This window comes from Lampris incognitus, chromosome 8, assembly GCF_029633865.1.
Source record: "Lampris incognitus isolate fLamInc1 chromosome 8, fLamInc1.hap2, whole genome shotgun sequence".
Taxonomy (NCBI): domain Eukaryota; kingdom Metazoa; phylum Chordata; class Actinopteri; order Lampriformes; family Lampridae; genus Lampris; species Lampris incognitus.
This window is the reverse complement of record NC_079218.1, coordinates 23,413,252-23,439,260: the sequence shown is the minus strand read 5'-3', so window position 1 is coordinate 23,439,260 and position 26,009 is coordinate 23,413,252. Positions and strand designations below refer to the sequence as shown.

Here is a 26,009-nt window from a genome sequence, read left to right as displayed (position 1 = left end):
TACTGAGATTTATTCATTGTAGCTCTCATTTTGGATAAAAAACATGTGGCAGTGAAAAATGACTTTATTATATTAGAGATTGCTCTACCCAAACTTAATGAGCTCATAAGGTCAATAATACAAATATGATAGCTGCCTATGCTACTATATCGGATAAAAATATAATAACAGCCTAAAGAAATTTCTGTGCTCCTCTGTAAATGATTTTGAGTTCTGTTTACTGAGCCCTTTCATATAACAATTATGACTGGTTCCTGATTATTGCTGAGGGCTGATTCCCCAGGTAACGCGTCTGAAAAGGTCTGCTAGTTTGTCTTTTATCGCGGATTTGAATGACAAAATCTGGTGGGTGCTGGAAGGGTTCATTCCTCCCAGTAAATTATAGCAGCTATAGTGATTAAATTTGTTTGTGTTAAGTCAGAGAAGGAGTGATTTGATTTTTATAACCATCTTCTTAATACTGATGGTGTAATAAGCAGTGAAAGTTGGATGTTTTCCTTGCAACATTATCACTTCAACTCGCAACACTGCAGCAAATAATTGATGCTATCAGAAACAAGTTGTGAATTTGGCTCAGCTCCATATATGGTCTAACAGTGGCTGCAGTTATTCATTTGTGAAATCAGTATGTGAATAAAACCTTGCTGTACAAATTCTGGCCTTTAGGTACTGTTCTTCATTTAGGTACTGTTCTTATCTGGAGCAACTTAAATGCAAAAGTTGATTATGGGCTAGCAGGGGTCTAAGTAACAGTTAACACTCTAAAACAAAGTTGTTCGAGTTTGAAGTCTGTGAAGCCATCTTTATGTAAAGTTAGATTATTTTGAAGCCATATTTGAATAACCAGTTGTGCCCCGTCTCACACCCAGGCCATAGAGGATGATGGCAGTGATGCTGAAGATCTGGACGATGAAACCATGATGAAGCTAGACAACAGCCTTTCGATTCTTTTTGCAGAGCAAAAGAAAAAGACCCAGGCTAAGAAAGATGAAAAGGCCAAACTGCTTAAAGAGAAGGTTTTGGTCCGAGAGTACAAGATCAAGGTATTCTGCTAAAGCTGTTTTTTTATTTATGGCTAGACCGCAACAGTGGGGCCAGCCCTACACATGCGGTTGTCTGTGAGTGAATGACTGAACAGTGCCTGAGTGAGTGATGGTGTTTCCCCATTTGCCGTTTCTCTTTTCAAAATGAATAGGTGCAAACAGTTTTCTATTACATCATCAACTATTCACAGAACCAGTGTCAAAACAGTTGCTTTTTAAACGGAGTCGTGCAAAAACAACTGTTTAATTAATGTAGTTGCAGTCCAGTCATATACTAGGTTTCAACCTAGTCATGTTCCCATTTAGTCTGTCTTGTTTTTTCATAGTAGTAGGTTTTTTTTGCGAATTAGATAAATAAGTGAGATAGATTAATATGTTGACGGGACAACAAAACTAAATGGGCTGGATTCAAAACCCCCTGTTAGATAACCAGTAAGCAACAGAGACAATTTGTTACAATTGTGACAATTTCATTTAGCAGACGCTTTTATCCAAAGCGACGTACATCTGAAAGTTAATACAACACAAGCAAGGATCTAGTCAGGAGACACCAACACAAGCAAGTGCCAAAAAAAAAACTAGGTTCAAGTCCGAAAGGACATAGGTGTCAACAAGCAGTGCACCAAGGCAATGCATAGGGTGTATAGAAGCACATAATATAAGTTAACAATGTCATTTTTAAAGTAAAAGTTGATGCGTGATGAAAAACCATTTGAGAATCATATCTTCTAATGAAGTGTAATCTGTATTTTTCATTGCACCTTTTGATGGGAGACATCTAGATACGCAATCCCAATGTGAAAGAGTGAGCCAAGAAAATCTGCATAGACTCAGAGACAAATGTTTAATGTCAGAAATACTTCTATCAAGTTTCTAATTGCTCTCATAGGACCGGCCTGTACCATTTTAAAGATTTTTTTTTTTTCAAAAAACAGCATTTGTGGGGTGTCCCGGTTGTGTAGCAGTCTATTCTGTTGCCTACCAACATTGGGATCGCTGGTACGAATCCCCCGTGTTACCTCCGGCTTGGTCGGGCGTCCCTACAGACACAATTGGCCGTGTCTGCAGGTGGGAAGCCGGATGTGGGTATGTGTCCTGGTTGCTGCACTAGCGCCTCTTCTTGTCAGTCGGGGCGCCTGTCGGACTGGGGGGAATAGCGGGATCCTCCAAAGTGCTACGTCCCCCTGGTGAAACTCCTCACTGTCGGGTGGAAAGAAGCGGCTGGTGACTCCACATGTATCAGAGGAGGCATGTGGTAGTCTGCAGCCCTCCCGGATCGACAGAGGGGATGGAGCAGCGACTGGGATGGCTCGGAAGAGTGGAGTGATTGGCCAGATACAATTGGGGGAAAAAATGGGGGGAAAATCCAAAACAAAAAACAAGCATTTGTGAATGAGGAAGTGTAGCTTTCAACTTAACTCTAATCACTTTAAGCACTCAACAGAGAGTACATCCTGAATTAGTTGTATTGAATCCTTGTTTGTTTTAGAATGGTTCTCATACCCTTGCTTGTGGCCCTCCCCCATTATTAAGTCTGTTTGCATCTTTTTTGTGAGCTTTTCACACCCTCACTAGTATGCTCCTCTACTTTTTATTGCCTGTGGTAGGTGTTGGATCTTGTTGAGGTTTTTGTGGCCAAGCAGGCAGGAAGCCCTCTGATACTGGGCTTGGTTGAGCCCCTCCTGACCATCATCGAGAAGGCCATGAGTTCTGAGAGTGGTCAACAGGAGCAGGATTTTCTCCGCAAGGCTGCAGACATATTCAGGTGTGCGCAGACAGAAACATGCACTTAAACACACACACACATGCGCACACACACGCGCATACACACACACACACACACACAGTAAGAAAGGGACTGCTACTGGGTGTCACTGGACTTTAACAACACACTCACAAACACATTTTAAATTTTTAAAAAAAAGTTTTCTAGCAGACAGAATTCTCAGAACATTTTTAAATTAACTACAACACAATAAAAAAAGCAAAAAATTCAATGGGTAACCCCACCTTTGAGCTTGACTGCAGATGTACTGTACCTATAATTCTTTTTCTTTTTTTTTTTTGATCCCCGTTTTCTCCCCAACTGTACTTGGCCAATTACCCTACGCTTCCAAGCCGTCCCGGTTGCTACTCCACCCCCTCTGCTGATCTGGGGAGGGCTACAGACTACCACATGCCTCCTCTGATACATGTGGAGTTACCAGCCACTTCTTTTCACCTGACAGTGAGGAGTTTCACCAGGGGGACGTAGCGCGTTGGAGGATCACGCTATTCCCTCAGTCCCCCCTCTCCCCCGAACATGCACCCAACCGACCGGAGTGGGCGCTAGTGCAGCGACCAGGACACATACCCACATCTAGCTTCCCACCCGCAGACACGGCCAATTGTGTCTGTAGGGATGCCCGACCAAGCTGATCCTCGTGTTGGTAGGCAACTGAATAGACCGCTGCGCTACCCCAAACGCCCCTTTGTACCTATAATTCTAATAATCTCTGAATAAACACGGGCAGGCAAACACACAATGCACTTTTTAACCCATAACATTTACTTCTGTCTCTTTCCAGGAACCAACTATGCAGGTCCAAGGTATATTGTAGGACAGCTGGCGATAGGCAGGAAGAGCTCCATGACCTTGTGGAAAAACTAATGACTAAGGCTCAAAGACAGGCTGACTCATCACTCTCACTCTACTTCTTCAGGTTAGCATTCAGTATACAGGAAAAAAATCGCCAAAGAATACTCGACATTTATCCAGCTGCTAATACCACACATCTCTGATATGATCTTTGATGTGAATATACACATCGAAAAAAAAAAAATATATATATATATATATATATCATGTAATTCAACACGGTGGCGGAGTGGTTAGCGCAGTCGTCTCACAGCAAGAAGGTCCTGGGTTCGAGCCCCGGGGTAGTCCAACCTTGGGGGTTGTCCTCTGTGTGGAGTTTGCATGTTCTGCCTGTGTCTGCGTGGGTTTCCTCCGGGTGCTCCGGTTTCCTCCCACCGTCCAAAGACATGTAGGTCAGGTGAATCGGCCATACTATATTGTCCCTAGGTATGAATATGCGTTTCTGTGTCAGCCCTGTGATGGCCTGGTGGCCTGTCCAGGGTGTCTCCTCGCCTGCCGCCCAGTGACTGCTGAAATAGGCTCCAGCATCCCCACGACCCTGAGAGCAGGATAAGCGGTTTGGATAATGGATGTATGGATGGTAGTTCAACTCTTTATGCCAACAATGTTTTTGAATTGACAAAATGTCATCTTTCTCCAGTGCATCTCTGTACCTTGTCAAGGTACTTAGAGGAAGTGTTCCTGCAGCTGAACCTAAAGAGGAAAAGGCACAAGATACACCTGCCCCAGAAGACGTATGTGTCAGAGATCTGTTTTACTAATAATTTGGAGATCTGCATTTTGTCAAACTTTACTCCGCCTCCAACCGTTGATGGTTAGGGGGTCACATTGTGAACCTCAGCCACTGTGGGCCGGTGTATCAATGGCACAGATAAGATAGATCGTGAAGGCTACGATAGAGGGACTGTGAACCCACGCTGAAAAACTGGTCTGCATCATAATGCACTATGTCAATTCTATAGAATGTGTGCGGCAGTGATCAAGATTTGTATCAGGAGTTGGAGAAAAATATTTGAATGATTCTTGTTTGATCAAGATAAAGCTTATCAAGAAAAAACTATGTTAATATATTTGACTATCCACTTGAAAACGGAAAATGCCATCCAAGTTTATGAAGGATGAAATATGTGTGAAATTGTTTAAAATTGTTAAAAGCTCAATCCCTCCGTTCTACGTTCAGTTGCGGTTCATGGGGAAAGTGGACGTGGAGCGTGTCGCAGCCATTTTCAGAGAGGCCATGTGCTCTTTTATGAACAAGAGGAACAGCCCTCTGACAGGACAGATGTTCAATGACTTATTCACCAGGTTCCCTGTAAGTATAGTCTGGTCCACATTAAAAACTAACCGTCTTCTCATGCTGAACATTCATGATATGAGCTAAATGCCCACTCACAGCAGAAAGAAGCTTCACAAGTTATGCTTGTGGTGCTGATGAAAAATTATTAAAATCTACAGAATAGGTTGAGAATGCTAACATCCTCTGTACTGTATGTTAGACAGCTGAATTTGCTTAGGAGAATCTCATGATAAAAAACTTCATCATGATGTGTAGTGTCTTTTTAGCCTTGGTGCACTCAGGAGCAAGAGTGCTTGAAAGTTGAAATAAAATTAACACCAATTTCAAGTTCTGTACACTAATTTGATCAAGTTCTCCAAACAGTGTGGTAAACTCTGACTTGGCTTCTGTCGTATGTCAATGACAGGTTCTTTGTGTCAACCTTGTGGACATGGCTGTGCAATACATCACAACTGGGGTCAGAGATCACCAACAGGTAAAAACAAACTCCTTCGAACATACAAGATGGGCGTCCGGGTAGCGTAGCGGTCTATTCCTGTTACCTCGGCTCAGTCAGGCGTCCCTACAGACACAATTGGCTGTGTCTGTGGGTGGGAAGCCAGAAATGGGTGTGTGTCCTGGTCACTGTACTAGCGCCTCCTCTAGTCGGCCAGGGCGCCTGTTCAGGGGGGAGGGGGAACTGGGGAGGAATAGCATGATCCTCACATGCACTACGTCCCCCTGGCAGAACTCCTCACTGTCAGGTGAAAAGAAGCGGCTGGTGACTCCACATGTATCGGAGGAGGCATGTGGTAGTCCGCAGCCCTCCCTGGACCAGCGGAGGGGGTGGAGCAGCGACTGGGACAGCTCGGAAGAGTAGAGTAATTGGCTGAATAAAATTGGGGAGAAAAAAAACCCATACACTCTAATAAGCCAAGTTTCCATCCAAAGCGAACTTTAAATTAATACTGACATCAAAATCTGAAAATTCCTATTGCTAGGCTATGTTCTGAGTTGGAATGTGACCATGGAGAAATTCAGTGGCCAAAACAGCGCGTCTGCAGCCACTCAAGAGAGATCTGTGATTGACTGTAGATGTCCAATGTCAAATTGTGCCGGTGGATACGTTGACACCAGTAAATTTGCATATAGGTTGTGTCCGTAGCGAGATGCTATAGAACCACGGAGAAGCCGATCTATCCATCTATCCTTTTATCTAAATATCTATCATCTATCTATCTAACAGTTATTTGTATCACCGAATCCTCCTCCTCAAAAAAAATCCTCGCAGAGGATCTCCCTCTCTCTCGCCGACATTTTTTGTAAATAACAAGTGATGAGCGGTACCGAGCCCCACCCACCCAGGAAGACAGTAGCCAATAGCTTTGAATTCTTAAAACCACACCTATTTTCAGTTGTGATTCAAACTCCCAATGTTAAAAAATGTGTTCAGAAAGGGCATGTCAGTCTCTCTTTAAAAGTAGAAACATTTCAACTGTTTTCATTAGATGGTTACATACACCATGTTCTTGTGCAATACAAGACCACATAATGAAAGACAGCCAAGAGAAAAATGGAAAACTGAATGAATTGCCTTTGGAGTAATTAGAAAAATTGCTATTGCTCCTTCGCAAAACATCACCTTTCCACCGCAAATGAATATAAAAAAAATTTAAACATTATACAGCATTTTAAAAATGTTTACATTTCTATCTGGCATATTTGAATAATAACCTCACATTTACTATTAGAGTAGCTATTGTCTTGTCAACCTGGCCAGACAAAATAGAAATCCTTAGTAACGCTAACTCTAACCTCGGGTCTATGTTGGTCGTGGCACATCAGCTATATAAACAGTCTAAATGCAACATCTCCATTTATGTCAAAACTGGTTCTCATTTTATTGTTGCATTCAAAAGAATGTTTGGTTTATAGAGTTGTGTTTGCAAAATGCAACCCCACTTTTCATGAAACATAACCACCCAGCCCTGCGATGGACTAGCGGCCTATCCAGGGTGTCTCCCCGCCTGCCGCCCAATGACTACTGGGATAGGCTCCAGCATCCCCACGACCCTGAGTAAGGATAAGCGGTTTGGATAATGGATGGATAACTACCCAGATTCTTAATTAATTGTGATGTTGCTGGGATAACAACCTTTCTAGGCAATCTCTTCCATTGCATTGTACATTTTTACTAAAATAATGAACAAAAATAAATATTTATAGTAATGTTATATATAGGGAGTAATCACTTAATATGCGTTTATGTGTGCATGTACGACAAAAATTTTACTTGAAGCAAAAGGATGATGTTGCGGTTGAGGTGCTTACCAAGACAGAATGGCAGCATAAAAACACTCCAAAAAAACATTTCGGCTCTAGACCCAGGAGTAAAGGTCCATTTTTGAATTTGTGGATATGCCTTATCTGTTGAACATATTGAATCAAATACATTGTCGCATCAGATATTCTGTTTTCGTAGTTGACTCTGTGTGTGTGTGTGTGTGTGTGTGTGTGTGTGTGTGTGTGTGTGTGTGTGTGTGTGTGTGTGTGTGTGTTCTAGAGCCAGGCCTGCGTGCTAGTGCTGCGGGCACTACAGAGCAGAGAGGTGCAGCAGTTGTTGGCAGGTGCCCCATGGGCAGATCTCTGTCAGAAGACGGTGAACCAGTTGGCAGCAGTAGGTCATCCCACCTCAGAGCAGCCTCCGCTGGAGAACAGAGCATTATCACAGTGTCTGGAATTTCATAGCATGCTAATGGATCATGGTCTTTAAAAGTTTTATACAATGTTTTTCAAACTACTTAGGCTGATGCATGATACCTCATTGGGATGCCATTAAGAGGGATCACATTATCCCATTAAGTCTAAGTAAAATATCTCCTTGGCATCAGCATATCCTGAGATAAATGGTCCAGCCCTCAAGTACCTTGCAAATTACTTTATATTGAATCATTATTTTTGTTGTGAGTGAGGTGCAGATATAGCAATACAACTAGCAATGCATAACTAAGCCTTTTATAGACACACTGGGCTTAGGACTTGTATATTTGTACTTAAGAGTACAGTTAATAGCTACATATTTTTAAGTGTTGCATTCAGAGAATACTTTAAAAATTATTGCACTTTATGCTGTTTTGCACTTTGCCACATAATAAGCTTAGGTTATGGGAAATCCATGTCATCTTTTTAACATACTGCTACATAATCGTTTTTGATTTTTGAGAGCAGTCAAAAGGGAAACATACTAAGGCCTTTTTCATTTAATTACATTGCATAGTGCCTATGTCAGTATATGCACATTTCTGAGATGCTTCTCAGTTATTTTTTTCTTAATCAAATTTGCTAATGACTTTTTTATTCGGTTGGTTTAACTTTAGGATTTCATCTCATGTTCCGTGTGTTTGTGTTTACTGCAGTACTGTTGCTGATAAGGTTTTGTACAAATGTGTCTATTTTTTCACAGACTCTGAATAAGCTTGGCAGTTGTGAAAGTAAGGCAGTCCAGGAAAAGGTGATCAAAGTCTTGGAGCTCTGTCAATTCCTCACCAAGCACATTCACCAGCAAGTAAGTCAGACGAGTCGTATGCAGAGTCCTTGAAAAAAGAATAAAGGGTAGCATTCCTTGATTTAATTCAAACTGAATAAAGGCTTTCATATGCAGGCAGTGTACAGCTTTTGTTCTTTGTGTACTTGCCTGGATCCAGCCATCTGATTTGCTGTCAAAGGGAAGCAGTTCCAGACCCCTGAGTTTAGTAAATGAAATGGAAAATGTGGCTGTGCATGACAGTGATATATAAGACTGGATCCAGGCAATCCACATCTGCCTGCCATGACCTTGATTTTCTGGGAAGTGTCAGTCAGACTCTATTTTGATTGATTTGTCTTTTATGGGCTGTATTTTGTAGAAGTTGTCGTTGGACCTTGAATCACTCAGGATTGCACTGCAGTCCCTGACTGAAGTTTTCACGTTCAGAAAGACCGGACAGCTTGAGGACACATACTGGACTGTCATGAAACACTTCGGAGTCATGTAGGTTACTGTGTCCAGATCACTTTTCATATAATGATATTTTCTGTACAAGGGTATAGTTGGTGTAGACCTGTGTTCCTGAGACATCAATTATGTGTTCTTTCCTGTAAAAGTTAAAGATGCTGCAGGGAGTTTTGGATTGTTGTTGACTTCGCACACCCTTGTGGACAAAAGCAGTGGCATTTTGTAGAATAATGACTCCATTTGGCATAGGTATTGCATCTTATTGCATAGACCAGTATTCACCCTCTGGTAGCTTTCGCATTTGTTTTAAAGAGAAGCAGGAGAGATGAAGTGGTGTTTTGTAAAATTAGGTGTGTGCAGGATAGACACTGATCAGCCCAAACATTAAAACCACCTGCCTAATAGTGTGTAGGCCCCATGGATCAGACTTGTTTTTCCAGCACATCCCACAGACGCTTGATTGGATTGATATCTGGGGAATTTGGAGGCCAAGGCAACACCTTGAACTCGTTGTCATGTTCCTCAAACCATTCCTGAAGAATTTTTGCAGTGTGGCAGGATGCATTATCCCGCTAAAAGGCCACTGCCATCAGGAAATACCGTTGCCATGAAGGGGTGTACTTGGTCTGCAACATGCTTAGGTAGGTGGTACGTGTCAAAGTAACATCCACATGAATGCCAAGACCCAAGGTTTCACAGCAGAACATTGCCCAGCGCATCACACTGCCTCCGCCAGCTTGCCTTCTTCCCATAGTGCATCCTGGTGCCATGTCTTCCCCAGGTAAACGGCGCACATGTACACGACCGTCCATGTGATCTAAAAGAAAACGTGATTCATCAGACCAGGCCACCTTCTTCCATTGCTACATGGTCCAGTTGTGATGCTCACGTGACCATAGTAGGTAGGCGCTTTTGGCAATGGACAGGGGTCATCGTGGGCACTCTGACTGGTCTGTGGCTATGCTGCTCCATATGCACCAAGCTGTGATGCACTGTGTCCTGACACCTGTCATTACGTTTTCAGCAAATTCAGCTACAGTAGCTCTTCTGTGGGATCGGACCAGACTGGCTAGCCTTCACTCCCCACATGCATCAGTGAGCCTTGAGCTTCCATGACCCTGTTGCTGGTTCACTGGTTGTCCTTCATTGGACCACTTTTTGTAGGTGTTGACCACTGCATACCAGGAACACCCCACAAGAGCTGCCGTTTTGGAGATGCTCTGACCCAGTCGTCTAGCCATCACAATTTGGCCCTTGTCAAAGTCGATCAGATCGATCGATCAGCTTGCCCATTTTTCCCGCTTCCAACACATCAACTTCAAGAATTGATTGTTCACTTGGTGCCTAATATATCCCACCCCTTGACAGGTGCCATTGTAACAAGATAATAAATCTTATTCACTTACTGTCAGTGGTTTTAATGTTTTGGCTGATCGGTGTACATCAATGAGGTAATGCATCTCTAATAGTGGCTATGTATCCTGTCTGTGAGCCATAAATCATTTTGTCAGATTTCATGGGGAATATGACCTGGAGACAGGCATTTGGAATCTATATCGGATCTTCTCACTGATGGCTTCATTTGCTAATGACAAACATATAGAGGCATCAAAATTAAATTGAGACTTATAAATAATCAGTAGAAAAACTCCTTGTAGCAGCTTTAACAATTATGGTGCACCATTCTAGGCATTTTGTGAGATGTTACAGGTTTAACCTGGGTGTTTTTTTGGACAGTATTCTAAAGCTATTGTTGTGACCTTACATGTTTTACTATCCATTTTCACAGTAAGCCCAAAGTTGAAAAGATTAAGAGTGTCGGCAAAGAGGAGGAGCAGCAAAATATCGCCAAAAAGGTGAAAGGCTTTCTACCAGAAACAAAAAAGAGGAAGAATCGGAAGAAGAAGAAGGTTATTCTAGAGGGAGCAGCAGATGTCTACACCACTTCCAATACAGACACCAATACAAACAAACCAGAGGGAGAAAAAGGACTGGCCAAGAAAAAAAAGGACAAGAAGAAAATGAAAAGAAAACGGTCAGAGGAAGGAGGGAACCCTTCACAACCCAGTCTGGCCAAGAAGACCAGGACTACATCTGAGACCATGCCAGCCAAGAAGAAGAAGAAAAAGAAACCGAAGAAACAGGGGGGAGGGAATGAGTAAATGGGACATTGGTTTAATGTGTGGCTGGCCAGATGACTTAACAACTCTGGTAACAAGTGGACTGTTTTTAAGTTTCCTTCAAAGAGTTTTTTTTTTATCAGTTGCTCGTGTTACACCTGCTCTATACAGCTGGTCACTTCCTCTTTGCAGAGCCGAGCTAGCTCTTGTAACTCCTACCATTTTTCAGTGATTATAAATCTTCAGAGTGCCAAAAGCATCAAATCCGAAATATGTCAATTTGTGAAATCCAGCTTGTCTTGTTAATGGCCAGCAGGGCGGTGGCAATTTGAGCTGTCTCTAAAGTAATGAAATCTACTTTCATCTTCATATATCTTATAATTCAGTTATCCTCTTTCAGTGTTGTATTCTGTAAATTGTGTTTTATTCTGTACACATAACATCCATTGCACATCTGTCCGTCTTGGGAGAGAGATCCCTCCTCTGTTGCTGTCCCTGAGGTTTCTTCCTATTTTTTTCTCCGTTAAAGAGGTTTTTTAGGGAGTTGTTTCTTATCTGATGCGAGGGTAAGGGCCGGATGTTGTATTGCTGTAAAGCCCCCCTGAGGCAAATTTGTAGTTTATGATATTGGGCAAATAAAATTGATTAAAATCAAATAAAATTGACTTGACTTTAACTGAAGGTGCACTAATGAAATCCATTGTATTTAATTTATCCAGCGCAGAACTTGTAAGAATCAAACATGGCACAGTTTTGTTTGCTTACCTTGCTCGAGTGCTGCTCTGTATCACTGTACTCAGTGCTGCCATTAGTGGCTGGGGTTATAATGCAACAGCAATAGGAGGTCAACAGCCCTGTGTGGTAGTGCACATTATTTTGTAAATTAGTAAAAAAAAGAAAGAAAATAATAATTTTTGTATCAACTTTTCTTCCAGATACAGATATGGATTTTTACATGTAAAACTGAGCATCCTTATATTCCATGCTGGAGTAACTGCAAAGATAAGGCAATTAATGAAAATAACATGCTAAAGCAGCCACCACCCTGCTGGATGTAAATAAGACAAGTTGGACTTTTAACAGAAAGTGTACAAATTTGGGATATTCGCCTCATTCAAAACTGGGAGTGCTTGAATATTTATGTTAAGAGACATAAATATTCAATATACCATCCATCCATCCATTTTCCGAACTTTTATCCTGCTCTCAGGGTTGCGGGGATGCTGGGGCCTATCCCAGCAGTCATTGGGCGGCAGGCGGGGAGACACCCTGGACAGGCCGCCAGGCCATCACACAGGGTCAACATACACACACACACACACCCACCCACACACATTCAAACCTAGGGACAATTTAGTGTGGCCAATTCACCTGACCTACATGTCTTTGGACTGTGGGAGGAAACCGGAGCCCCTGGAGGAAACCCACGCAGACACGGGGTGAACATGCAAACTCCTCACAGAGGGCGACCCGGGACGACCTCCAAGGTTGGACTACCCCGGGGCTCGAACCCAGGACCTTCTTGCTGTGAGGGGACACGGTAGCGCAGTGGTAGGAGCTACAGGGAACCCAAATACAATAGCTGTTCCAATTGGAGCTTGATCCAACCACATTGCACAATCATTTTTCTTAGGAAGCTTTTTTCTCATAAAAACCTAAAACCCATTATTCTGTGTCTAATGTGAGCCCTCACAGTCTGGGGGGAAAAAAGTTTCGGGTCCTTTCCAAGAAGTCAATTAGATTTTTGTTTAAATGTTATGCTTGAGTTTTAAATCTTCTTGCCAGAAGAACACTTTTCAACTCAATCAGGATTGTATACACAAACTTTGTTCCCTTTTATGAGTAATATAGATGTAGGTTGTGTAAGGAATTTACACTGCACAGATATCTGACCTCATGTTAACATGGCACAAGCTCAAAATTGTGAGCAGTCCTCTTTTGGTTAAGTCTGTTAGTGTGTACCCATTGAAAGTCCTCATAAAAGGCATGAATACTCCACAACTTGATCTTCATGACTTACACTCATTGACTTGATTTCATTATAGAAGACCATACCCCCTGGATGGGAGTGTATTTTGATAAACGGCGAACTTGCCTTTTCGTTGATTTAAAAGAGGAACAATATAATTAAAATTACACACTTAGAATATTAAAGTTAAAAACAGCACAGTAGCAACTAAGTTTTCAGAATTTTTTTTTGCTGTAGATCACTGGTGTCCTACCATGTACAGAGTGCCATATGTATGCAAATCCAACACTACACCACTAATTTCACATCACATCTTCAGCCAGGCCCTGTGATAGCCTGGCGGCCTGTCCAGGGTGTCTCCCCACCTGCCGCCCAATGACTGCTGGGATAGGCTCCAGTATCCCCGCGACCCTGAGAGCAGGATAAGCAGTTTGGATAATGGATGGGTGGATCCTCAGCCAGAAATAGGAGGGTTGATCAGCAAAATCGGATGTAGTGATGGGTTGGAAGGAAACCTGCATACACAAGGCCCTCAATAACATGATCGGACATTGATGCTGTGGATAGAATTTTTTAAATGATTGATTTGTGATTGATTTTGTTTGGCACTTCCTCACAAAATGTTTTGTATTACACAGAAAAATGTGTACGTATGTATATTTTGGGATTTAATGGGGGGGGGGGTGTCAGATTTTCTTTATTCATTAGCCCCTCAAAGTACTTCTTCTACCTTCTCAACACACTTTCCTCGCTTGTCAGCACATTTCAATCTCTATCCTCGATCACCGTTACCTGCTGCACATCCTTCCCAGCTCGTTCCCTCTGTCTAGCCAATCGGTACAAGTCCTTTTCTCCTTCTTAGTGTCTAACCTCTCATACAACTCACCATACGCCTTTTCCGTTGCCTTTGCCACATCTCTCTTTGCTTTACGCTGTATCTCCTTGAACGCCTACTTTCTTCATCTCTGCCTATCCCACTTCTTCTTTGCCAACCTCTTCCTCTGTATACTTTGCTTTACTTCTTCATTCCACCACCAAGCCTCCTTGTCTTCCTTCCTCTGTCCTGATGACACACCAGGTACCTTCCGAGCTGTCTCCCTCAGCCATCTGGTAACTCTTCACTACCACCCAGTACCTGTTTTAAGTCCTCCCTGAACTCCACACAAGAGTCTTCCTTCTTCAAATTCCACCATTTGATCTTCGGCTCCACCTTCACTCGCTTCCTCTTCTTGGTCTCCAAAGTCATTCTACATAACCACCATCCAATGCTGCCAGCTACATTCTCCCCTATCACCACCACCTTGCAGTCTCCAATCTCTTTCAGATCGCGCCTTCTACATAAGATATAGTCCACCTATATGCACTTTCCTCCATTCTTATGTCACCCTTTCTCCTCCTTCTTGAAATATGTATTCACCACAGCCATTTCCATCCTTTTCACAAAATCCACCACCATCTGTCCTTCCACATTTCTCTCCTTGACACTATACCTGCCCATCACCTCCTCATCACCTGTTTCCTTCCCCAACATGCCCATTGAAGTCAACTCCAATCACCACTCTCTCCTCCTTGGGTACACTCTCCAGCACTTCATCCAACTCACTCCAGAATTCTTTGTCTTCCATCTCACACCCAACTTGTGGGGAATATGCGCTGATTACATTCATCAATACACCTTCAATTTCCAGCTTCATACTCATCACTCTGTCTGACACTCTCTGCGCACTCTTGACATACTCTTCCTTCAGAATTACCCCTACCCCATTTCTCCTCCCATTCGCACCACGGTAAGAGTTTGAACCCACCTCCGATGCTCCTGGCCTTACTCCCCTTCTACCTGGTCTCTTGCACACAGTATACTGACCCTTCTTCTTTCCATCATATCAGCCAGCTCGCTCCCTTTTACCAGTTAATTGAAAGTAGAGTAATAAAGTGATTTTAGCTTAAGAGTTTCATGAATGTTAATTATCTATGCTTGATTTAGAAGTCTCACCAAGTGTTTTTCTGCATCTTTTCAACATGAAAGGTAATGAGGATTGGATATGGAGGCAGACTAATTTTCTCCAAAAGCCTTAACTGTATACAACTTGTGCTCGTGAGGTTTTTGTTTTTGTTTGTTTTGTTTTTTTGTGATAGGGATCATAGGGACCATCTCTTTTTTTAAACAAAACTTTATTTAAATCCAATTCAAAGCATTACAAAGAGAACATCATATATACAAATATACACATTACATTACATTACATTAGAGTCATTTAGCCGACGCTTTTATCCAAAGCAACTTACAATAAGTGCATTTAACGTAGGGAATCAGGAGAACTACTAGTCATCAGATGTCATAAGTGCATCTTCTCTCTAAACAAGCATCTAAGAGCAAAACCAGTCAAAGTAAAAGCGCAAGAAAGAGTTTTTTTTTTTAAATGAGTGAATACCATAAGTGCTAAGAGCAAGTAACAGGGTAGTAGTTCTTGGAAGAGGTGAGTTTTCAACCTGTGCTGAAAGATGGGCAGCGACTCCGCTGTCCTGACATCAGTGGGGAGTTCATTCCACCACTGTGGGGCCAGGACAGAAAAGAGCCATGACTGGGTCGATCGGCAGCAGGGGCCTCTGAGCGACGGGGCAACCAGGCGTCCTGAGGCAGCAGAGTGAAGTGGTCGGGCGGGGGTGTAGGGCTTGACCATGGCCTGGAGATAGCTTCTGGAGCCAGCCACCTAGCACCAGAGTCTTAAACTGGATGCGAGCAGCTACTGGGAGCCAGTGTAGGGACATGAGAAGGGGGGTTGTGTGGGAGAACTTAGGGCAGTTGAACACCAGACGAGCTGCAGCTTTCTGAACAAGCTCCAAAGGTCTGGTGGCTGACGCTGGGCTGCCAGCAAGGAGGGAGTTGCTGTAGTTCAACTGGGAGATGACCAGAGCTTGGATGAGCACCTGTGCCGTCTCGCCGGTGAGGAATGGGCGAATCTTCCTGATGTTATAGAGGAGAAAACTGCAGGAGCAAGTAACCGATGCAACGTTTGCAGCAAACAACAGTTGGTCATCCAGGATCACACCCAGATTCCTCACAGTCCGAGTTGGCGTCACCACGGTGTTATCAATGGTGATGGCCAGGCAACCTTTTCCCGGGAGGAACATCAGCTCTGTCAGCTCTGATTATATATATATATACACACACATACACATATATATATACACACACACACACACATATATATAGATATACATAAACCAATTATAAACAATACAACAGGGGATATGAAAAAAAAATTAAATACATATGTTCATCGTATATTCATCGTATATTGTCAGTTTGATGCTCACAACGAACTTTTTTTTTAGCTAAGTGAAACATACATTCTTATATAATTCAAATTTCTACAAGTGAAAATGGAAAAAGAATCAATTAAATATGCAAAGTAAACATGATATGTAAACATGATAAACAATAACCTAAATAAAGTCAATGAAACTTAATCAGGGGCTACAGAAAATAGTTCCTTATAATATGACAGTGTGCGTTCACTTTTTTTATTCGTCATAAGGGCCAATGTGTCGAAATACATATTGAACTCAACCAGAAAAGCACCAAGATTGGGGAGGGACCTAGAGAACCTTGCTTTATGTACGTGAAATTTACCAAGTGCAATTATAAGAACCGTCATGTAATTTAAAGATTTATTTTCACATTCAAATTTATTAATAATGTCTTTAGGCATAATTATTATAGACTGTCCAGTCTTGTTAAGTATAAAATTCTCTATGTCACTCCAAAACACAGATGAGGAGGGGCAGTGACAAAAAAGAAATGCATAACCGTTTCTGGCTCAGCGCTGCAAAAGGTGCAATTAAGTTCTATGTCAGTAAATTTGGAAATGAATGCGTTACATGGATAGATGTTGTGTAAAATTTTAAAATGGATTTCTCTCATTTTATTTGAGATACAGAATTGAAATGGGCAAAACCAAGCCTTATGCCATTTTATGTCATCCAGCTGTGAATTCCAGAAAGGTTTCCCTCTGGGGGAAATCTTTAATTATAGTCATAAAGCATTTTTCTTATATGTTTGTTGGTACATTTCATGTCTGTTAATTTTATTCCGTTAACTTTTAAACAAGGTATTTCAAGAGTAACATTTTGATATCCTAAGTGACATTTCATTAATTCAGTTATACCTGATGGAATAGCCCTTATCACAGAAGTACATTCTTTATATTTGACCGGGAAAGATTTGGCTTTTAGGAAATTTTCATAACTATAAAGATTGCTTTTATCATCAAATAAATCTGTAACAAAGATTATACCCATTTCAATCCAGTTCTCTTAATATATACATTTCTTGTTAACAGTGATATTACCAGGTCCGCGGTGGCGTAGCGGTCTAAGCATCGGCTTGGTGTCGATGCAGTTGCCCACTGGGGACTGGAGTTCGCGCCCCGGTCTCGTCAGATCCGACTATGGCCGGACTCGATGAAGCAGCAATCATTGGCAACGCTGTCTTTGGGAGGGGGGCGGAGTCGGCTTGTGTTCGTCATGTGAATGCGTCTCTGTGTGTGTCGGAAAAACAGTGGTTCGGCTTGGATTCGCCTTGTCACGAAAGTGGGGAGGCGTCTCCTTCGAGACTGCCGGCCGGAGAGATGCAGTTGGCGAACGCATGCAATACGAGGGTGGGTGTTTGAATTAAAATAGGGATCAATTGGCCACTAAATTGGGAGAAAAAAGGGAAAAATCAGAAATAAATTAAAAAAAATAATAAAATTAAAAAAAAAACAGTGATATTACCATTGTTCCAAATTATATCCTTATGTGGTGAAAAGTTGTGAACATAATTTCCAAGACAATAAAGCCTGCTGATAGAACTTTGAGAGTTTTATCAGCAATTTAGAGATAGTGTAATTACAACCCATTAGAAACTTTAAGCCACCTACATTTTTAAATATATTGTGTGGTATAAAATTCCATAATGATTCTGGGAGCTCCAAACATTTTTTAAGCCATTTGATCTTGAAGGTGCAATTTAAATGGACAAAATCTGAGAGTTCCAATTCTCCTTCAGCTCTCTCCAATCTGAGTATTTCCTTTTTAAGGTGATGTTGTGTTTTTCTATACAAATTTGATAAATAAATTATTAACTTGTTTACAGAGCACATCATTAACATAGAGTGACAAGGTAGGATAAACCAATCTTGATACTCCTTCAGCCTTTGTCAATAACACTCTTCCAAAAATGGAAAGATCTCTCTGAAACCAAATATTAAGAATTGACTTGGTTTTCTTAATTTTAGGAAGAAAATTTAGCTGCTGTCTGAGAGCCATATCCTTTGAAATGTGAATACCAAGGTATTTTACAGATCGTTTAACAGTGGCATTAAACATAAGTTTCTTTTCAGTCTCATATAAATATAAATTTCACTTTTGTTTATATTGAGCTTAAGACCCGAAGCTTCTGAAAAATCACCAGTTACATGTAATGCACTCTGTATTTGCCATTTATCCTTGAGAAATAATACCGTGTCATCAGCTAGCTGTGTAATTTTTATCTCTCTATCAAAAATAGTTAAGCCTTGTATATCTGGACTATGTGAAATATTTTAAGACAAATGTTCAGCAACAATCAAAAACAAAAAACAAGAAAATGACGTACACCTCTTGAAATGGGAAACCTTTTTGAAATGTTGAGATATAGGATGACAGAGCTGTTTATGTCCTTACAGAACATGGCAATATTATTGATAAAGTTACTTCCAAAACCAAAAATTTGCAGGGCTTCTATAACGAAAGAATGTTCAATTGAATCAAATGGCTTATAAAAATCAAGGAACACATTTGAATGCATTTGAATTTATGTAGTTCGAATAGTCAATTAAGTCTAATACTAATCTGATGTTAGAGCTAATGTGACGTTTGGCCATAAAACCATTTTGATTTTCACTTATTATCTCTTCTAGATTCCTTTTTAAACGTCTAGCATGAACCTGTGATAAAATTTTATAGTCTGTGTTTAAAAGTGAAATGGGCCTCAAATTTTCAATTACTAGATGATCTTTATCTGGTTTAGGAATTAGGGTTATCAGACCTTGTTTCATGGTTGTCATCTCCTTTCTAGCCATGCATTCTTTGAACATAAGTAATAAATTGTCCTTAATTATATCCCAAAAACAAAGATAAAATTCTACTGAGAGACCATCATTTCCAAGTGATTTCCTTAATTTCACTGAGTGTACAGCTTCAGTGATTTCTGAGCTTACAAATCACAGAATCAGCATATGAAATAAATCCAGTATTATTCCTCCCCTGCTCCCTAACATGTTTTCAACCCCCCCCCCCCCAATATCCTCCGAAATGACATCAAGTACAAATAAATATATGACAGATATACAACGACCTCATTTATATAAACACAGGCCATGGAGAAAAGAAACAAAAATGTAAAAAAAATATTAATAATAAAAAACCCACTCATTTTTATCTTTTAAAATAATTGCTAATTAGACTGCTACAGTTCTGCTCCGATTAGTCTGTTATTTGGGTTAGGTTATCATAGTAGATAAGAAAAGGCCTCCAGACTCTTTCAAATTTGTGTACGTTCCCCTTCAATATAAATTGGATTTTTTTTCTAGCTTTAGGTAAAACATAATCTCTTTAAGCATGGGGTGCCCAACCAGCCAATCGCGATCAGATTGCCAAATCGATCGCGAGATGATTTTGAAAAATGGAGTTAGATTTTGAAAAAATAAATATTTTTTTTTAAAAATCGACAGTCCCTTGTGTGCACATCTTGATTGACGTCGAATCTGACTAACCATTAAGAGGCAAGGACAGCATTAGTCCTGTATTAGTCAGATTCAACATCAATCGAGATGTTATCGGTGAATTAGTAACTCACTCGCAAGCTCTGACGTATGAAGGCGTAACCTTGCATTCCCTGTCAGTGTCAAATTGGAGAAGAGGAGACGAGAGTCGTCTCGTGACTAACGTTAACAAGATCGACTTCTCTTTAATTTTCTTGTGAGTGTTCGGAAACGACAAACAAAAAATGGCGGAAGCCAAAAGATCGAAAACTTATCATTTACACAATGAATGGGAGGAAGATTATCTTTTCGTTTATTCCAACGAAAAATCCATCTGTCTGATCTGCAACGCCAGCGGGGCTCTACCGAAGAAGGGTAATTTGGAGCAGCATGTTAAAATGGTGCGCAAAAGCTATGATACAGATTTCCCAGTGAAAACAGCTCTACGAACAAGAAAACTGCTGGAGTTGAAGTCTCAATTGGCAGCGCAACAGTCAGTAGTGAATGCCATTAAAGACGTTCAACTATCCCGGAATTCCATTGCAAACAAGAAAGGGCAAATTCCATTGCAGACAGGAAAGAGTGTCAGAAGTGATTTATCACACGGCGCTGTGAGGAAATGGCCGAGAATCTTCACGAGCAACTGAAGGACACTTGAGTTCGACGAGTCAGCCGATATGGTCGATGTGGCAGTTATGCATTTTCATTAGGATGGCCTTTGAAGACAAGAGCGCAAAAGAAGAGCTGCTCACCATTTTGCCACTTAAAGGACAGACTAGAGGTGAAGATATTTTTCAAGCATTCATGGAATTCGTTAACCAGAATAAACTGCCACCTTTTAAACTCATCTCCATTACAACTGATGGTGCACCAGCTATAAGCCGTACTAATGGGTTTGTTGGATTGTGCAAGCAAAGTGGTTCTTTCCCGGACTTCCTTAATTATCATTGCATAATTCACCAACAAGCGCTGTGTGGGAAGATCTTAAAGTGATGGATATTGCTATGAAGATCGTGTGCTCCGTTAGGGCAAGGAGCCTACAGAGGAGGCTATTTCACGCACACATGGAGGAGAAAGGAGCAGAACACACAGACCTGTTGCTGCACACGGATGAAAGGTGGCTGTGCAGAGGTAAATTTTTGAAGAGATTCAGTGAGTTGTTGCCTGAAATCAAAGATTTTCTCAAGCTCACTAAACATGCCGAATATACACAGCTAGAGGACAAAAAGTGGCTTTTGGATTTGGCATTCCTAACCGATCTCACTAGCACGCTGAATGAGCTGAGTTTAGAACTACAGGGAAATGATAAATATATAAGCATGATCAGCTCAGTGAACGTGTTTAAAAGTAAGCTCCAACTGCTGTCAAGTAGGCTGCAATGCAGTGACCTGCGCAACTTTGCTCACATGCAGGCAGAACTTAAACGTCAGGGTAATGACACAGCACAGCTTGATAATGCACATTATGAGGAGCAAGTTCGGAGCATCTTGTCAGTTTTATAGGCGCTTTACTGACTTTGCATCTATTGAACCTGTTGCCAGCTATCTGTGTTTTCCATTTGGAAGTATTGATGTGGAGGACATTGCCTCCAAAGGGGCATCACTGTTTCACCTGGACAGCCCTGCTGTGGAGAATGAAATCCTCACACTTCAAACTGACATTGAGATTAATTCCAGGGCAACACGAGGGATGAAGGGATCGTTCTGGGAGCTACTGCTGCGGGACAAGTACCTCGACCTCAGGAGATCTGCCATGAACTTCACAGCACTTTTTGGATCAACCTACCTGCGTGAATCTGCTTTTTCTCACATGAAGATCATTGTAACTGTCTCAGAGATATTGAATTCATTCAGCCGTTAAAAAAACGATTAAAAATGTAATAAATAAGTGTTTAAAAGGGGTAACATTGATCAAAATTTACACACGGTAATTGTCCTTTGTGTGTTTTGTATTTGTGTATAATGTTGTTGATGTGGCTTTACATGGACAGTGTGATATGTTTTCAGTTATTTTACTTGATTTCATCGTATTTTTGTTGCGCTAACGTTTGGGCCTGTTGGTCAACGGTCACTAGCTTGAGAGACTTTAAACGGAGTGAGAGATCTTATTGTCCTTTATTTTCTTGTAGTTTTCACGGTGTCTGCTGACGATAGAGAGAGTTATATAAAATAAATCTTCAAAAGACATCTGTATGATGTGTGGCCGTTATTTCATTGCACCAGTGTAGCTACAGTGAAAACGTACCGCCAACGTGGCCGAAGAGAAGAGAGGAAGAGAGAAGGAACCGCGGGAGCAGCGAACAGAGTGGCCGGAGAAGAATTCTATCTTGCCGTTTCGCCGGGAGACCCGGAGGAACGGCCTCTGATACGGTGCGCAAACTTCTTCTTTGCGTATGCAGGATAAGCAAAGCTTGACTGTTTTCTCTTTAGCCTTTAACGTTGGGCATATCTATTTAGGCAAATGCAGCAGGTCTTAGCACTCTACTACCGACTCTTACAACAGACACACACAGTGTCGCACACTGAGAACGTGGCGACGTCACATCCAAATGTACCGTAATACTGGGAGTAAGGGCGCCATCAAACAACAACACTTTGCATGATTGAATATTTGGGACTACAATCTCCAAATATATTGTAACGTGCATGGATAAGTGGACACGCTAACCACTGGCTGACGGATCTGACCCTTTAAGTCGAGCGGTTAGCGATGTCTCCCGCGGTGCGGGCGATAAGGGTTCGCGTCCCGGCCGCGGCAGTTCCTGTGGTTGACCCCCGAATTCGCTACAATACTGTTCGTAGTCACCACTCAAGCTGTTCATCAGAATAACAAAGCACCACGGCAAAAAGAGCGGAGTGTGCTGCACAGTTTGCTGCAAAGAAGGCCTAAATGAAGCTGGAGGAGGCAATCGCGGCACAAAGGCAAAAACTGAAAAGCCTGGAAAATCAGAGATCTTCAAGTAATAGCATCAAAACTTAAGGCTGAAGCTGAATCAGGTGAGGCCTGGGATGAAATTAGAACAGTATGCATTGAGGTAGCCAATTGTCCTCCAGGACCTTATAAAGAAATTGAAAGGGAACAAACAAGTAAGAAAAATAACAATTAACAAACAAACAAAACTAACAAAGAAGCATCATTAGTACAAAGCCCTACATGACACAATGGTTCTCACGAGACTTCCTACACCCAAACCGTCAATCTTCTCTGCGGACCAACTTAAATTCTTAGAATGGAGCACAAGTTTCAAGGCATTGATTGAACGACGATGCACAAATCCAGCTGACAGGTTGTACTACCTACAAAAATACATCAGTGGTGAGGCACGATCAGTATTGGAAGGAAGCTTTTTCAGAAAGGATGATGTTTCCTAATAACCAAGCATGGGCGACACTGAACACCTGGTATGGTCATCCCTTCGTAATCCAGCATGTGTTTGGAGAAAAGCTGAATAACTGGCCAAAGATTGGTTCGAGGGAGTCAGTTAAACTGAGACAGTTCAGTGATTTTCTCACAGGTCGCAGCAACGCCATGCCACATATAAAAGTGCTTCAAGAGTTAAATGACTGTGAAGAGAATCAAACGATGTTTTAAAAAATACCTGATTGGGTGACCTCTCGCTGGAATCGTCATGTCACAAAGCAGTTGAAACAAACAGAGGAATACCCTAATTTCAAGAAGTTTGCAGATTTTATGGCACAAGAAGCAGAAATTGCATGCAATCCTGTAATATCCTTTCATGGCTTGAAGCCTACCGAAGAAAAGCCATCTGGAGATATAAAGCGCCCAAAGGCTAATGCATTCATCACAAATGGGAAAGCGTCAGATAAATCAAGTACAGTGACAAAAGCATATGTTGCTGTGGAGAACAGCTCAGGTTATTCTAATGCATCCATGAAAGTGAACACTTTATTTTCATCTTCAAACCCAGTTAAATGCATGTGCTGTGGAGAAAGCCACTCCATCCACAAATGCCAGAAGTTCACAGATAAGCCTATGGAGGACAAGAAAAGGTTCATATTTGACAATAACCTGTGCTTCGGCTGAGCTGTGCTTCGGCTGTCTTAGGCAAGGACACAACTCAAAAGACTGTAAGAAAAAAGCTACTTGTGGCATATGTAAGAAATGTCATCCAACACTACTTCATGAAGACCGTCTTTCTGCTGCTACAGACAAACCATCTTCTCATGCTATGCAAGCAGAAGAAAACACATCTTCCCTTTCTTGCTGCGTAAACAGAGGCGATGGTGGGAGCACATCCATGATAGTGCCTATTTGGATTTCTTCAGACACCACCACTGAAACAGAGACCTTAGTGTATGCCCTACTAGACACTCAGAGTAGCAACACCTTTGTAGACCAGGAATGTGTGAGCAGATGGGAGCAGTAATTTGGTGGGAGTGTAACTGTCTCAGAGATAGTTATATTGAATTTATCCAGCCGTTAAAAAAAACTATTAAAAATGTAATAAATAAGTGGTTAAAAGGGATAACATTGATAACAATTTATTTGAAATATAACACGGTAAAAAATGTTTAGTTAAAAAAATGTGCCCTTTATGCAAGGTTTATTTGACGTTAGAGTGTAACGGGTCACATGGCCAGAGTTTTGTTAAGGGCATAGCCGTTGCATTATGGGTCAGAACCAACATGGATGCCGAGTAAAGACGTCACCGTATACAGCCCCCAAAACAACTTTATTCTACACGTGGTTCAAGAAGCGCACACGGTAATTGTCCTTCGTGTGTTTTATATTTGTGTATAATGTTATTGATGTGGCTTTACATGGACAGTGTGATATTTTTTCAGCTATTTTACTTGATTTCATCGTATTTTTGTTGTGCTAACGTTTGGGCCTGTTGGTCAACGGACACTAGCTTGAGAGACTTTAAACGGAATGAGAGATCTATATCTTAAACTTTTTGTCCTTTATTTTGTTGTAGTTTTCACGGTGTCTGCTGACGATAGAGAGATATATATATAAAATAAATCATCAAAAGACATCTGTATGATGCGTGGCCGTTATTTCATTGGACCAGTGTAGCTACAATCATCAAGTCGAAGTACAGATCCACAATGACAGATGACCACCTTGTGGCCTGCCTAAGGCTTTCAACCAACTGCTACAAACCTAAGAGAAACTAGCCTCCTCCTCTCAGTGCCAGCGGTCCCACTAAGGTAGAGAATGACATTTATTTCTACTTTTCTAACACAGAGAACTATACTGTATAGTGCCTGTATTATTTTCTGTTTGTCGTATGTATTGAATGGGTATTACAGTAATACGGTTCCATATTTGGGCTGGTAGATTTCAGCTGGCTGACAAATGTAAAAGTAGATCTTGGTTCAAAAAAGGTTGGGCACCATCCCATACAAGATGGCTTAAAGTTTAAGCCATCTTGTGTGGGATGGTGACACTGCTCTCTTCCAATTGAGGAGGATGAGACGTCGAGCTACTAGAGTAGTAAAGGCAACCACATTGCACATTTCAGTCGACCACACTGCATCCTCTGGCCTCAATCCAAACAGGGCAATAATGGGCTGAGGTACAATTGTCATATTATACATGTCACTAAGAGGGATTCAAATACCTTTTCCCAAGAAGTCTGAAGGCTTGAGCATGACCAAAGCATGTGCAACCAGTTTGTAGTGGTAGTCTTACATCGATCACAGGTGAGATCAATGTTTGGGTATATCCTTGCCAGTTTCTCCTTCGTGAAATGAAGACGATGAGCTATCTTGAATTGTATTAGACCATGTCTAGCACAAAGAGATGAGGCGTGTACTAGGTCGAGAATTGAAGTCCACTGGTCCTCTGCAAAAGACAGGCCTAGGTCTTGTTCTCAAATTGTCCTTAGGTTGTTTAGAGACTGTGGGTTAATAGTGTTACTTACGTCATATATCCAGGAGATAGCCCCTTTGAGACTAGTATTAAATCCTAAAAGAGCATCTAAGGGGGTGCTTGGAGGTTGCTCTGGGAAAGGGTGGTAACCTTTTTGTACAAAGTGCCTAATCTGAAGGTACCAAAAAAAAATGGGAGCGTGGCAGGGCATACTTTTCTGACAATTGTTTAAATGATGCAAATACTCCGTTTTTATATAAATCTTTAACAATTCTAATGCCATTCCCATGCCAGGCCTGAAAAGCCAGGTCTGACATAGAGGGGGTGAAAAGATGATTTGCAAAAA

At 41.5% G+C, this 26,009-nt stretch overlaps 1 protein-coding gene across 1 annotated transcript in view; it reads left to right on the top strand.

The window, feature by feature from the left end:
• mybbp1a (MYB binding protein (P160) 1a) overlaps nt 1–11,920 on the top strand; it is a 44,242-nt gene extending 32,322 nt beyond the window's left edge. The window contains exons 18-27 of the mRNA XM_056284758.1: nt 870–1,043; nt 2,651–2,808; nt 3,611–3,745; nt 4,322–4,415; nt 4,862–4,993; nt 5,385–5,453; nt 7,521–7,634; nt 8,421–8,522; nt 8,863–8,987; nt 10,741–11,920. Coding sequence (XP_056140733.1) covers nt 870–1,043; nt 2,651–2,808; nt 3,611–3,745; nt 4,322–4,415; nt 4,862–4,993; nt 5,385–5,453; nt 7,521–7,634; nt 8,421–8,522; nt 8,863–8,987; nt 10,741–11,113 — 1,476 coding nt within the window. The 3' untranslated portion in view covers nt 11,114–11,920. The remainder of the gene's footprint in view (nt 1–869; nt 1,044–2,650; nt 2,809–3,610; nt 3,746–4,321; nt 4,416–4,861; nt 4,994–5,384; nt 5,454–7,520; nt 7,635–8,420; nt 8,523–8,862; nt 8,988–10,740) is intronic.
• Nucleotides 11,921–26,009: the final 14,089 nt, after the last annotated feature.